The sequence below is a fragment of the Drosophila grimshawi genome, unplaced genomic scaffold (genome assembly GCF_018153295.1).
Source record: "Drosophila grimshawi isolate 15287-2541.00 unplaced genomic scaffold, ASM1815329v1 contig_1369, whole genome shotgun sequence".
Lineage (NCBI taxonomy): Eukaryota > Metazoa > Arthropoda > Insecta > Diptera > Drosophilidae > Drosophila > Drosophila grimshawi.
The window spans coordinates 2,204,496-2,219,135 of record NW_025062891.1 but is presented as its reverse complement, the minus strand read 5'-3'; the positions used below and the strand labels follow the sequence as shown (position 1 = coordinate 2,219,135).

The 14,640-nt window shown below is 35.0% G+C and overlaps 2 protein-coding genes across 3 annotated transcripts in view; both read left to right on the top strand.

The window, feature by feature from the left end:
* Positions 1-14,640, top strand: part of LOC6559823 (rap guanine nucleotide exchange factor 4) — a 58,176-nt gene that overhangs the window by 26,277 nt on the left and 17,259 nt on the right. The window contains exons 1-2 of one of the 2 annotated variants that reach the window (XM_032735576.2): positions 10,015-10,110; positions 13,557-13,703. In XM_032735576.2, the coding sequence (XP_032591467.1) occupies positions 10,051-10,110; positions 13,557-13,703 (207 nt within the window). In that variant the 5' untranslated portion in view covers positions 10,015-10,050. Of the gene's footprint in view, positions 1-10,014; positions 10,111-13,556; positions 13,704-14,640 lie in introns of those variants that run through there. The other variant, XM_032735575.2, reaches the window with a different exon arrangement.
* LOC6559824 (cytochrome P450 6a2) lies at positions 216-5,754 on the top strand. Its single transcript, XM_001987106.3, has 4 exons — positions 216-1,340; positions 1,402-1,814; positions 4,099-5,026; positions 5,088-5,754. Exons 1-4 carry the CDS (start codon positions 239-241, stop codon positions 5,504-5,506), a joined length of 2,862 nt encoding a protein of 953 aa, XP_001987142.3. The 5' UTR covers positions 216-238; the 3' UTR covers positions 5,507-5,754.

The window sequence follows — 14,640 nt, the reverse complement described above, 5'->3', positions numbered from 1 at the left end:
TCGAAGCCGTGTCCTTTAAATTCAACAAAATTAAAATAACCTGTACAAGGGTATAACGAAGGTCTACAATTTCATATTTTACTATCTACTATCAACACAAGTGTACTTCTCGTCGATTCACGGTGATATTCTGTGATTACGATTTGTCAATTCATAGACGACCGGAGGGTTAAATACCTGCTGTTTGCCTCGTTCGTGCTCAGTGTTGACCACAAAGTCGTTGAAAGCAAACCGAAAAATGATGTTTTTAATATATTTGTTAGTCGCTGTATCAGCGCTGGTGGCATATTTTTTGCACCACAATTCGAATTATTGGAAAAATCGAGGAATACCCCAAGATCCACCTCATCCATTCTATGGAAATATGGTCGGATTTAGAAAAACTCGTACAGTTCACGATATTTTGGAGGAGTACTACAACAAATTTCGAAAGACAAATCATCCGTTTGTGGGCTTCAATTTCCTGCAAAAGAGGAGCGCCTTTGTAATGGATATCAAACTGGCCAAGAATATTTTAATTAAGGATTTCACAAACTTTACTGATCGCGGACAGTTCTACAATGAACGCGATGATCCTCTGACTGGACATCTCTTCAATTTGGATGGCAAACGTTGGAAAGAGCTGCGCCAAAAACTATCGCCCACCTTCACATCTGGCAAAATGAAGTTCATGTTCCCAACTATTATCAAAGTATCCGAGGAGTTCGTACGTGTCATGTTTGATGAAGTGCCAGTTAAATCCGGCGGGTCTATCATCGAAGTCAAAAATCTTATGGCTCGTTTTACCACCGACGTTATCGGCACATGCGCTTTTGGAATTGAATGCAATACTCTTCGCACTCCTGAATCTGACTTCCGTAAAATGGGTCAAAAAGCCTTCAGCGAAACTCGACAAGGATCTTTAATAACAGCCTTCATATTAAGTTTTCCTAATCTAGCACGAAAACTGCGAATGCGCGTGGTTCCTGAGGATGTCCACCAGTTCTTCATGGGATTGGTTAATGAAACCGTCGCATACAGAGAGAAGGAAAATATCAAACGGAATGATTTTATGGAAATGCTAATTGAACTTAAGCAGAAAGGTAGTTTTACAATGGACAATGGCGAGGTGGTTACAGGATTGGACGTTGGTGAACTGGCAGCTCAAGTTTTTGTATTCTATTTGGCCGGCTTCGAGACCTCCTCTTCAACAATGAGCTACTGCTTATATGAACTGGCCCAGCATACAGATATTCAGCAGAAGTTGAGGGAAGATATTAAGAATGTTCTGCAGCAACACGATGGAAAACTGACCTACGAAAGTATAAAGGCTATGAGATATTTGGATCAGGTTATATCGGGTGAGTACTAAATCTGGAGTGTGGCGAATTCATAACTCACTTTCACTGTCTGTCTCAACAGAAACTCTTCGCCTGTATACGATTGTGCCTTTCTTGGTGCGCAAGGCTCTTAGCGATTATGTTGTTCCCGGTAATCCCAAATATGTTATAGAGAAGGGGACTCAAGTTATAATGCCAGCAGCCGCTTATCACCGAGATGAAGACTTTTATCCCGATCCGGAGAAATTCGATCCAGATCGATTTTCAGCTGAGAACGTTGCAGCTCGAGACTCTGTTGAATGGTTGCCCTTCGGCGATGGTCCCAGAAATTGTATTGGTATGCGTTTTGGCCAAATGCAATCACGAGTTGGCCTGGCCCAGTTGATTCGGAACTTCAAGTTCTCAGTGTGTGAGAAGACCGATATACCTCTTAAACATGACCCCAAATCGTTTGTGTTGGGCACAGTTGGCGGCATTTATGTGCGAGCCGAGCGAGTTTGAGATTAAAGTACTGAAATATTGGTGATTAGCTTTGTTGTTTTATGAGTCATGCGTTGTTTTCAATTATGCCTTAGCTCTTGTTCTGTATAATTATTTGTATGATAATGAGCTAGTTCTGCCTTATATGTACACATAATTATACAGAATTAAACGTAATGAATAAAACTGTTGAGCTTGACCACCGAAAATGTTTGATTATTGACGGTACTGTTTATTTGGCTATAGAAATAAACCTGTTTTGAACACTTAGTGTCGTAATAAGTACCAACTACTATTGTATCTGTTGATAAAATGAAGTAAACAAATAAAACATATATCGAACTAAAGATGTCTGTACTGTAAATATTAAATAACATGGTGGATTTAGCAAAGAAATACCGATATTTGAAGGAGGTTATTAGTAATCTAGCCTCCAAGTTGGCCTCTAGGCTTTTGTGAATGTTGGGAGTGAGTGGGTGTGGCTAAAAGTTTTTTTTGGAAGAGTTTCCTAGTAACCTTCTTTTAAATTTTTTATCGATCTCTTAGGGGAGTTACTAGTAAATTATGGATGATATGCGCATTTCAGAATTCTAGGGCCGAACTTCCTGAGGGCGGCGGTTTGTGGGTGTGTTGCAAAAATGTATATATGTAACGAGTAATTACAGTGTGATTACAGTGCTGTTAGGTGGCCACACTGGTTAACAGATCTAATAACAGCATAAGCATCAGTCATAGAAGGAAGAGTCGTGAAGCGCTGTGTCGTAAAAGTTCCGAGGACCCTAAATTGTTAAGTTGTTGATGCGCCGAGGAAATAAGTCTCATATTTCACTGTATATATTTCTAACTAAAATATTAATAATAAACAGGACATAATCAGTCCTTTATATATTCTTTTTGGATATATGTTATTTATTTATTGTTAAGGGCGGCTTCCGGTAATATACCTACCAAATTTGACGGGAGATATAGCGATTTCAAATTTTTGGGGCCATATGTGACATATGCCCAATTTGCGATTATCGATTTTATAAATTTCCTGGCCTCCTAATAGACATATCACTCCAAGTTTAACACTTTGTCTGACGCGGGCACGGACCAGTATATGTTTCAAGTCTCAAGTCTTTATCTCTAAGCGTATCGAAAAAAGTTCAAATAGACGGACAGATAACATAACGGGCACTAAACGAATATACTCTGAATATCAAAGTATAAAAAGCATTTATGAAAACAACAATTTATACCCTTAACAAATGTAATATGCGTACATGGGTATAATAGAATTCAATAAATGTGCATGTCCAAATTCATAAGGTATATAAATTATATAGTTTCAGTATTGCCTGTCATTATATATTTCTATCATTTCCATATCTACAGTTAATTATCACTATCCAGCACCGAACTCAGTTCGTGACCTTATAAGGACTCCCACATCTATCAAATTGAATTAAGTACAAATTAAAATCTCATAATATTATCCATTATCATGCAAACGCTACTATTGTCGATATAAATCCTCTAATTCGATTCTAAGCTTATACCGTTGATAGAACGAAATTCTATACAGAAATCACAAAACATAAAACACAATTCATAACAATTGCATAATATACTGAATTCAAAAAATTGGGCAATAAAGCTAGAACCGGTTTTAAAAAGAATTCATATATTGAACAGCGGGTTGTTAGTCAAGCTCTCTCGACTAGAAAGCTTTAATCATTTCATGATATACTTTTGACTCTCCATTCCGGTTTTCGATTTCACACTTTTATGTAAAGAGCATAAAGCTTTACAACATTACAATTTTTTTTAAGTTCATGGAAACAAATTGTGCTTAAATATTAAACAATTTCCGAATATTTACAAATAAACAACTATTAAAATAAATAAAGCTTTCCAAAACCAGATTCTACTATCTCTAAACCCAATTTTTTGGCGATTCATGGTGATATTTTTGTGATTTGACTTTGCAATTCATAAAAGACCGAAGAGAATTAAATATTCACGGTGATATTTCGTGATTACGATTTGTCAATTCATAGAAGACGGGAGAGAATTAAATACCTGCTGCTTGCCTCGTTCGTGCTCAGTGTTGACCACAAAGTCGTTGAGAGCAGACCGAAAAATGCTGTTTTTAATATATTTGTTCGTCGCTGTATCAGCGTTAGTGGCATATTTTTTGCACTACAATTTGAATTATTGGAAAAATCGAGGAATACCCCAAGATCCACCTCATCCATTCTATGGAAATATGGTCGGATTTAGAAAAAATCGTGTAGTTCACGATATTTTGGAGGAGTACTACAACAAATTTCGAAAGACAAATCATCCGTTTGTGGGCTTCCATTTCCTGCAAAAGAGAAGCGCCTTTGTAATGGATATCAAACTGGCCAAGAATGTTTTAATTCGAGATTTCAACAATTTCGCCGATCGCGGACAGTTCCACAATGAACGCGATGATCCTCTGACTGGACATCTCTTCAATTTGGATGGCAAACGTTGGAAAGAGATGCGCCAAAAACTATCGCCCACCTTCACATCTGGCAAAATGAAGTTCATGTTCCCAACAGTCATCAAAGTGTCCGAGGAGTTCGTACGGGTGATGCTTGACGAAGTACCAGTTAAATCCGGCGGGTCTATTATCGAAATCAAGGATCTTATGGCACGTTTTACAACTGACGTTATCGGCACATGCGCTTTTGGAATTGAATGCAATACTCTTCGCACTCCTGAATCTGACTTCCGTACAATGGCCCGCAAAGCAATCGTTGAATTGCGCCATGGACCTGTGTTAACGTTTTTCCACTTTAGTTTTCCTAATCTGGCACGAAAGCTGCGAATGCGCATGATTCCTGATGATATTCACGAGTTCTTCATGAGATTAGTTAAGGACACCCTCGCATACAGAGAGAACGAAAATATCAAACGGAATGATTTTATGGAAATGCTAATTGAACTGAAGCAGAAAGGTAGTTTTACGATGGACAATGGCGAGGTGGTTACAGGATTGGACGTTGGTGAACTGGCAGCTCAAGTTTTTGTATTCTATTTGGCTGGCTTCGAGACCTCCTCTTCAACAATGAGCTACTGCTTATATGAACTGGCCCAGCATACAGATATTCAGCAGAAGTTGAGGGAAGATATTAAGAATGTTCTGCAGCAACACGATGGAAAACTGACCTACGAAAGTATAAAGGCTATGAGATATTTGGATCAGGTTATATCGGGTGAGTAATAAATCTGGAGTGTGGCGAATTCCTCACTCACTTTCCCTGCTTGTCTCAACAGAAACTCTTCGCCTGTATACGATTGTGCCTTTCTTAGAGCGCAGGGCTCTTAACGATTATGTTGTTCCCGGTAATCCCAAATATGTTATAGAGAAGGGGACTCAAGTTATAGTGCCAGCAGCCGCTTATCACCGAGATGAAGACTTTTATCCCAATCCGGAGAAGTTCGATCCTGATCGATTTTCAGCAGAGAAAGTTGCAGCTCGAGACTCTGTTGAATGGTTGCCCTTCGGCGATGGTCCAAGAAATTGTGTGGGCATGCGTTTTGGCCAAATGCAAACACGAATTGGCCTGGCCCAGTTGATTCAGAAGTTCAAGTTCACAGTGTGTGAGAAGACCGATATACCTCTTAAACATGATCCCAAATCGTTTGTGTTGGGCACAGTTGGAGGCATTTATTTGCGTGTAGAACGAGTTTAGTTCAAAAGTATGTTAATGGGTTTGGAGCAATGTTGTCATGCGGCGAAATTGTTGTCGCTGTGGTCACATTAAAACACAAATTTAATTACATTTAATAAGGGAGATTAGCAAACGTGTTTTGCCAGTGTATGTGTTGTTAGTATGCATTTCATACACAAATGTATATAATTAAAATGATAAATACCAAGATAATCGCCTTTCCAAAACATACTATGAATAGTACTTAGCTATATTTATATTTGACAAACGAAAACGAAATTTTCAAATTATTCCACAAGTTGTCTACTTGCTGTTTTCTTTATCGGTGTGATAAGAAAATAAATTGTATTTGCTTATCTATTTGCTGCCTCACTAATAAAAAAGATTAAGAAACTAGATATACTCGTTAGAGTACAGTCATTTACAGGTGCTTATCAGATACTTGTACTATCTACAAATAAATTTAAAAACAGTATTAACATTTTAAAACAATCTAGCGTAATAGGCATAAGGAAAGACTTAAGAGAAATCATTATTTCTTTATCGTTGGTCGTTGGTTATAGCAAGGCTAGTGGGCCTTCTGCAGCAAATTCAATTGCTCAGTATACTCATACTTCTTTTAGAATAAATTTACAAATTCAAAGTTGTGGGACATATGGAGGGTATGTCCGTGGAACTAAAACACGTACAACAATGCGAAATGGGAATAGTTTTCAACTCTTTTGCTCTTACTAACTTAGTCTGTAGCACACTCGTTTTCTTTTCAGTCATTTTAGTGTGCAACTCTTTATTATTTTCACTGAGCTTCTCTTTCGTTTATCTGTGCAGCATTTTACGCTTCAGCTATTTGCGTTATTTACATTCGAATGATTTAATGCAAAGATGTAAAAGTATTTGATAGAAGATAGAAGCTCGTCTTCTACTCAAAAATATTCCAGTAAGCAAAGTTTTGGTCGCTTTAAATTCCAGACTTTCCCAATTGTAAAGAATGTATATGTATTTTCATGCATGCTTTTGCTTTTGTGTTGCAAAATTGCTCTGTTTGCATATTTTCCATAGATTTTGAGCAGAATTTTCACAACCATTCTTAAAGTTAGCTCAATGGGAAATTTGATTTGAGATGTGGGTTATGTGTGCGTATGCTTAATCAAACTATTTCAAAAACATCTATATACGGTTGCAGTATTTTTAATTTGCATTTTAATTACCAAATGTCACCGCAACATGCAACACGTGGAAAATGAGGCATGTGCAGAAGCTAAATATTTTATAAAACTTTTCGCGAACTATAGGCGTGGAAAAATTTAATTTAATGTGCCATTTTCTAACAGTCTAACTGCAAATGTCATTAAAAATAATTTCTCATATTTTGCGGTCTGCGCTAAATTTTTTCATTTGTGTACATCTGTCAACAAATGGGTTAAGTGGATGTTAAAGAAAGGTTTACGAAAATAAATATTATTTGTAAGAACCAATTACCGACAAATTATAAATAAAAATTAATTACAATGGCAATACTTGAAAACATTCATATTCCATTTTTATACCGATTTTTTGTAACGATAAAAAAATGAGTATACAAATTTAATAATAGAATTTATGGCGTATAGCATATATAAGTCAATAACCCTATAATAAAACTGTTAATAAATAAAACATAATCTTTACATATTCAATATATAAATAATTGATTGCCAAATGAATATACGTTATTAAACCGAATAAGCCCCCAACAAGAAATTTAAATAAGCAATGATACAAATTAATATATAATTAAATTGCGCTGCAGTTATTAAGCTAAAAACAGTATAAAAAGTACATTTCTTTTTTTTTTGTTTTTTGTTAATATTTGAGGTCGTTGCTTGCATTTGCTTAACAAAACACAATTCCAGACAATTTCGCGCTGCTTATGCAAATAATTCGCAAGGGTATCAAGTATCTTACGGATACACGCAACTCGTTCATGAAATACTTTTTAGCCACAGCTCGCTGCCTACTCATTGTGAGCAGTCATTGACTTGTTTCGTAGCAACGCTTCGAGTTGTGCTCCACCTTCACTGAAACTGGCTGAAACCAAATTAATTACTAGTCTAAAACATTGCTTTTAGTTGTGTTTTGTGTTTTGCGCTCAACTCATAAGGAACGAGTTAGTTAGAGAGTGAAAAACGAAATGAAAAATAAATCAAACAAAAGCAGACAGCTGTAAAGAGGGCAGGTTGTTCAACCTTAACATTGGCAACACCTTTGACTAGCTATGCAGCTTTAGTAAGCTGAATGCCAACCAGCGTTGCTTAATTAAAGGAAGACTTTTCGGCTATAAAATTTACTGCTCAGTTGCAGCAAATTACTCGACAGCTGACTGACACTTTGGAAGCTACACTGAACAAATATAACAACATCTTGAGAATTTAATGAATAATTAAAATACGCAAATAGAGAACATTTGTAATTATTTCTCTATTTCCAGAGCCTAGCTTAAAATTAAATTACAAAGCTAATTAATTTCAGTTATATACTAATTGTTTAATTAATTAATATTAAAATAGTAAAATTTATGTATATAAGAATTATTAATTGAGTTAAATTAATGTATATATATATAATAGTAATCTATAATAATAAACTACACTAATGAATAAAACACTGACTCTATTCAGAATTTATATTTATTATATTAAGTATTTATTTATGCATTGGATTGTATATTTATTTTCTGATAAAAGTTAATAATTCAAATTATTTATTATGACAATCGATTTTTTTTTTTTTTTTGATTTCTTTAGTCGCACGCATTTTGTATTTATACTTGAATCTCTATTTTCTTACTTGATTTTTATTGTTCTTTTATTTTATTCACTGTGTATGCGTATAGCAGTTTGTCTTCAAACACAGCTCATACTATATTAAGTGCAGTAGAATGGAATAAACTTGTTTTTTTTTTATATACTTTGTTGTTACAATGCTATAATTAAAATGATTTATTATGACAATAATTTCTTTTAATGAGGTAACAAGTAATTAGTATTTTCGAGAATATATAATTTGTTACTTGATATTTATTTATTGATTTTTAATTGTGTAATCACATTTCATACTATATGGATTGTGGGTTGATAATTAAAATGATTTAATTTGATAATCTTGTTTGATGAAGTAATACACATATTTTGTAATTATACAAAGTAGTACAAAGTACTATAAATTCTCTGGCTTAATTTGTTTTAATTAATTTTTCATTGTGTAAGCACATCTCATATTCAATTTTCCATTAGCAAGAACAATCATGACAATGGCTAATGCTTTAACCCAAAGCTAAGCCGCTCCCACACCCTTTCAGACCACAACAGCCACCAAGAGCAGTAATGTTAGTGGGGAGTGCATTGCCACAGCCACAGCACAGCAGCAGTTGCAATTACAATTGCAATTGTTGCAACAACTGCAGCCAGAGACGGAAGTGTTTGCCAATGTGGGCATGTAAAGTTCTTGAAGCGCAGCAGCATTTGTTCCCTCAGCTTAGAAGGTCGGTGGAATGGATAGTTGCAGTTGCTCCCTGCCAGAGCAGTGAAAGCTGCACACGCAACAAAAAAAAAAACAACAAAAACATTAACTGCAACATGACAGCAAAACCAAACAGAGCTGAAATGTTTGTTGACATCTTTGTTTGCAAAAATGTTTATATATATATGTTTATATGTCATCGCTGACCACTCGAGATATGAGATATGCGTATTTTGCATGGCTGATCGAGGCTGCTGCTGTTGCTGTTGTTGTTGCTGCTCTAATTTGCGACACGCCACAGCAAGTTGTTGCTGGCAGTGTTGCTGCCACACTTCAGCAACTTCCATCCGCGTTGCACAAAGAGCAACAGCACACAAAGACAGACAAAAAAAAACACACACACACACACACACACACGCACACACCTGAGTGTTATGTCGCCGTCGTTACTAATTTAAACTCTGCCGTGCGACGGCGGCAATTTCAAACTTCAGTTCAGTTTACGACGCGACGCCGCGCGGTTGCACAACTTGCCAAGCACATCTCGTAGCGCGTTTCAGACTTCGTGCCCAGTTGGCTATAAATTAAAAGTGGTACGCGTTGAAAAACAAACCAACAAGAATTCATAATATCAATAATAATAGTTATATATATTACAAAACCAAGAAAATCGGTTACATGACCAAAATGAGTTGCACGCAAATGTTATTATGCCTATAGCTAAGCCGGCGTTATCGTTATAAGCCACAAAACATTTGCTTGTATTATCACTTGAACAAACAAAAAAAAAAAAAACAAATGCAAAACAACCACAAACTCGAGTCCGAAATACTCATTACGTAGTTGCTGCGTTTTATTATTTTACCCCCAAAACCAGTTGGTCACACGTTTCGCGAATTTCATTCAAAAATATACACACACTCGCAGAGGACAACAATAACATTTGCATGCATGTGCTGTTGGTTGATGGAATTCAAAAGTTTACATAAAATATGCAAAATATGTCGCGTAACTAAAATAAAAGAAAGAAACACTATAAAGGCGAGAGAGAAAGAGATAATAAAAAAATGTTATTTCGCCGCAGTTGTACGTATAATGTGGAGCAATCAACGCGACATTATGCAAAGGTAAAACATTGCATTGCATTTGCAAATATAAAAAATAAATAAAAAGTACGTGCTCACATTTATGCCAGATGCAGATATAAATATATATATATATACATACGTGTACATGTGTGGGCGAATGTTTGTCTTGTGCTATCTTGTGCTTATTCAGATACAAATAAGTATCTTTCTTTGATATGTCCACCCCTGATTGTGGAAAGTGCTCAGCTCTCCAGTGGATTTGTATGTGGATTGTCATTCAGTTTTACCTATTTGTAAAGGATTTCATTCTTTGACATTATTGAAGCCTTTGACTACTCATTGCGGAAATCGAACCGGAAGTCAATTTCAGAATTTCTTAACAGCATTCAGAGACAGACATGTGGAATGGAAGAACTATCAATTTATCATCAAATCAAATCATCATTCAATGTATAAGCACGATCATTACAACATGATCGAAGCATTTATTAGCAGCTACACTTCATTTTGCATATTTATTAATTTTCAAGGGTATGGGAAAATTTTAATCTATCATCATCATTTATTTATTTTTGCATATTTATTAATGTTCAAAGATATAAGAAAATTTTAATTTATTCAACAGTTAATTATTTCTCGCTGCCTTTGCGCAAGACAGACGCTGAAATAAAAAAGCAACATAAATAAAATGAAAAGTTATTGAATAATTATTATAAAGCTCATTAGAAGAATTAATAATTATTCAATATAATTAAAAAACAAAATCCCATCTTGCTTCTGATAGGCAGATAAACATATATTTCTTTACACAATGATTTCCCTTTTGATTTATTATTGCAACTTTGCAGATATACAACAAAGATATTCAATATTTTGTTCTATTTATTGATCGTGTCTCGCAGTGAAGAGTCCCATGCTTTGTTCTTAAGCCAGTGTCAAAACTTGTAAATTGACAGTGGATAATTGTTAAATATAAAAGACCTGAAACAATTGTTGTGCATTTCTTTCGCATCAGATTCCGACAACAGCCTCGTATAATCTGGACAATAATAAAGATTACCAAAGAGCGACTGAAAAATAAGCAGTTCAGTCCAATGAGCCTTCCAATGCAATCCAATCCAACTATCAATGGGATTTGTCCACAATGCGAAACAAATGGTAGAAAATCTATTGAAACAAGAAAAAGCACAATTGTCGAGTACGAGATACCCTGTAGGCACGACAGAAATACACAATATTATTTCCATTTAATTAAATTCTTAATATAAATAATTGACATCATATTCGTATATACAGAACCATTACAATCTTGATTCTGTTATCTTTGCTCTCATAGCCACAATATACAAATGAAAATTCAACAAAAACGAAAGCATAAAAAAACCACAAGCAAAAAGAAACGTGGAAAAATCGAAGACGGAAAAAATGCAAACATTTAGCTAAAACAGAAAGCAACAAATATAAACATAAAAAAAACGCATAGAATAATAAACACAGAGCTAACTAAGTGTTACCGATTATTTAATATATTTCAATAAAATCCGATTTATCCGATTTTGCAGTTAAACATATACTTCTTTGAACGCTTTTATTTCGATTTCGTTTTTATCGTTAAAATGTAATTTAATTGCTTTCCCAGTAATACTCAAATTTTATAATGTTTACGTAGCGGTTCGCAACATGTGGGTCGACTCTAAAAGCGCCCCAGAGATTTTATCTAAATATTTGGCAAAAAAATTTGTTCGCGGCCAACTGCGGCAACAACAATTAGAAAGCCATCAAAATTTATAGCATTTCACTTCCCCAAAGGAGGTCAAACAGCTAAAGAGCGGGAAATACTTTTGGCTTGTCAAAAACAAAAGTCGCCATAAATCAAATCAAGTTAATGAAAATTTCAAATGGGACGCGAGAAACTCAAGTCAAGTCAACAATTGACCAACAGCAACAAAATAAACAACAATTGTAATTACACAGCACTGAAATAATTAAATTATGTTTTATAGCGCATCTTAAATCTTTGATGCTGCTGTGGCACTTACCTCCAAAACCCACTGTATGTGTAATAACTGTAAAGAAAACTCCAGCACAACACATTAAGATTCACACACACGCACACATTCAAGCCGTCGACTAATGCGAGTTTAACAATTTTGCGGTCGTGTGTAAGTCTTGTTAAGCCAATTACATGCACTGCCTCAGAGCCACAGCCCAAAGCCAGACTTAAGCCAACTGAAATGAGGCTGGGCCCTCGAGTGATGCCCAGAAGACAACTTCTGGGAAACACAAAACAGCAACAAGCAGCGCACAAACCGCAGATGCAAACTTAGAGACAAACAGAAGAAAAAATTACTAATGAGCAATGCTCAACTCTGTGATACCACTTAGAATATCTGCCAGTTCTACACACATATAACTGAACAAATTTAGAGATTTCAAAATGTGTGAAGTTTATTTATTAAAAAGACATGTTAAATAAAAAATATTTATTTTGTTTCATTTATTCTATTTATTCAAATTGAACAAGTGGAAAGATTTCAAATAGTGCGAAGTGCTCAAATTATTTAAATTAAAATGGCAAAATGAACGCATTAAGTAAAGGATATAATAAGTCTTGTATATATCTATCTATATTTGTCTATATACTCAAATATCAAGGCGACTTGTATGATGTATATATATATGTATATATAAATATAAGTGCGACTTTCACAAGATGCAGAGATTCATGCATTTTATGAACATATTTACTTAATTACTTATTTATTCTATGACGAAAATATACATGTTTAATTGTTCAGAAATTAAATCACTTGTTGTTTGGAGGCAAATATCTCCTTGGATATCAATATTCCATGCCTAAAACATGAATGTTCTTCTGCCAAATATCCATTTACTACAAGTTGAACATTTCTTATAAGCCGCAAAATCCCCAGCACTAGCTCTCAAGCAGAGGGAATAAAACACAACTATGCAGAAATTGTGATGCTTTCAAAAGTGAAATGTCATTGCAATGATGCGGTTACGGTTACTAAAGACTATTCGTTGGATGGGGGAAAACGGAAAGCTCGGAATGAAATTGGGCTTTTAGCTATGTGGGCTGTCACATCATTTCCGGTTTTAGAAGTTGACAGCTTCCGTTGTGAAAATATTGGCAAAACCTTATGTGCAATGAAGCGATTACAGCTTGTGAGCAAATGTTTGCTAACTATCTGGCACAAGGCATTCAAACAAATTGTGGCACATTGAGCAATTAGCCCATACAGACAAAGGACGCTCTCTGAAATGTAAACACAACCGGGCAAAGTCAGCTTCCATCTGTGTCGGGTTGTGTCTGAGCCAACACCTGCCGCAATAATGTTTTATCTACAGCTGGAACTTAAACTCATCAGCTTTTAACTTGTAGCCTGTAGACCACCCGCCACCTCATACAGATTTCTCATTACTTGGCTCACCACCTACTTTTTTCCACTTCATCTTCTTTGCAGAGCTCCGTCACTTTGTGTAATCTTGGCGTGGGCGCCACATTTGGTGAATCAATACTACACGACCTGCCGCGGGACAGCACCGTCGTGACGAAGACAACCTGCGAGCTGTTGCGCGTCGAACAGCAAGATTTTCGACTCATCTGGGAGGTAAGCGGACGGAATGTGCACAAATACATACATACAGACATAAGCACCTGTGTATACACATATATTAATATTTCACTGCATCGAGTGTTTCGTGCAATGACACGGGCTTAAAATTACACTTCAATGAAATTCGATGTGTTTCAGGAAAATTCAAGTACTACACTCAGATAAAAAGAAAATCGCTTTAAAATTAAAATCACCTTGATAAATAGCAACATTTTGTTGCTTTTAGAAAAACTACTCTAAACAAATATACGAAATTTCTTAAAATTATAAAAGCTATCTATTTTTTCAGCAATAATTTCTATTTTATTACTATTTCTATTTTAATTATGTGAATCTATCGATCCATATGTGAAATCGTAAAATTTGAATGTATAATAATGTTTCTGAGTAATACAAATAAAATAAGAATCCAGAAAGTTAGGCATATTTTTCCAAATTTTAGAAAAATCTTCTCTGAATTTAGAAAGACAAAATATTTTGTTTTAGAAATATACTTTCTAAATAATAATGTGAGCTAGACTTGGTGCCAAAAGTATATCGATTTTTTAGACTTCACGGCTATGTTTTAAAATAATAAATAATGATGAGAATAAAGAAGTCTGTTGCTTCATTGTAATGAACTACTTGTTTGGTATTAAAATGTTGAATGCTTTCATTTGATGTAAGTTAATTTATTTTCTTTTTGAAAGTTTGAATTTCGGTTTCGTAGCTTTTACGTTTTGGACTGTGTAGACTGGTTGCCTGTCAGACTCAGAAAAATTAAGAAAATCGCCCTAAAATGATAATTACCCGGACAACTAGAATAAGGCTGGTTTTCGATATAATAAAAAATTCTTTAAATTAGAAAGGATTTTGTTTTATATTTAAAAATATTTTATATTATTAAGAGATAAATTTATAACAGGTAAAACTTAAAATTTTTATCTTGGCT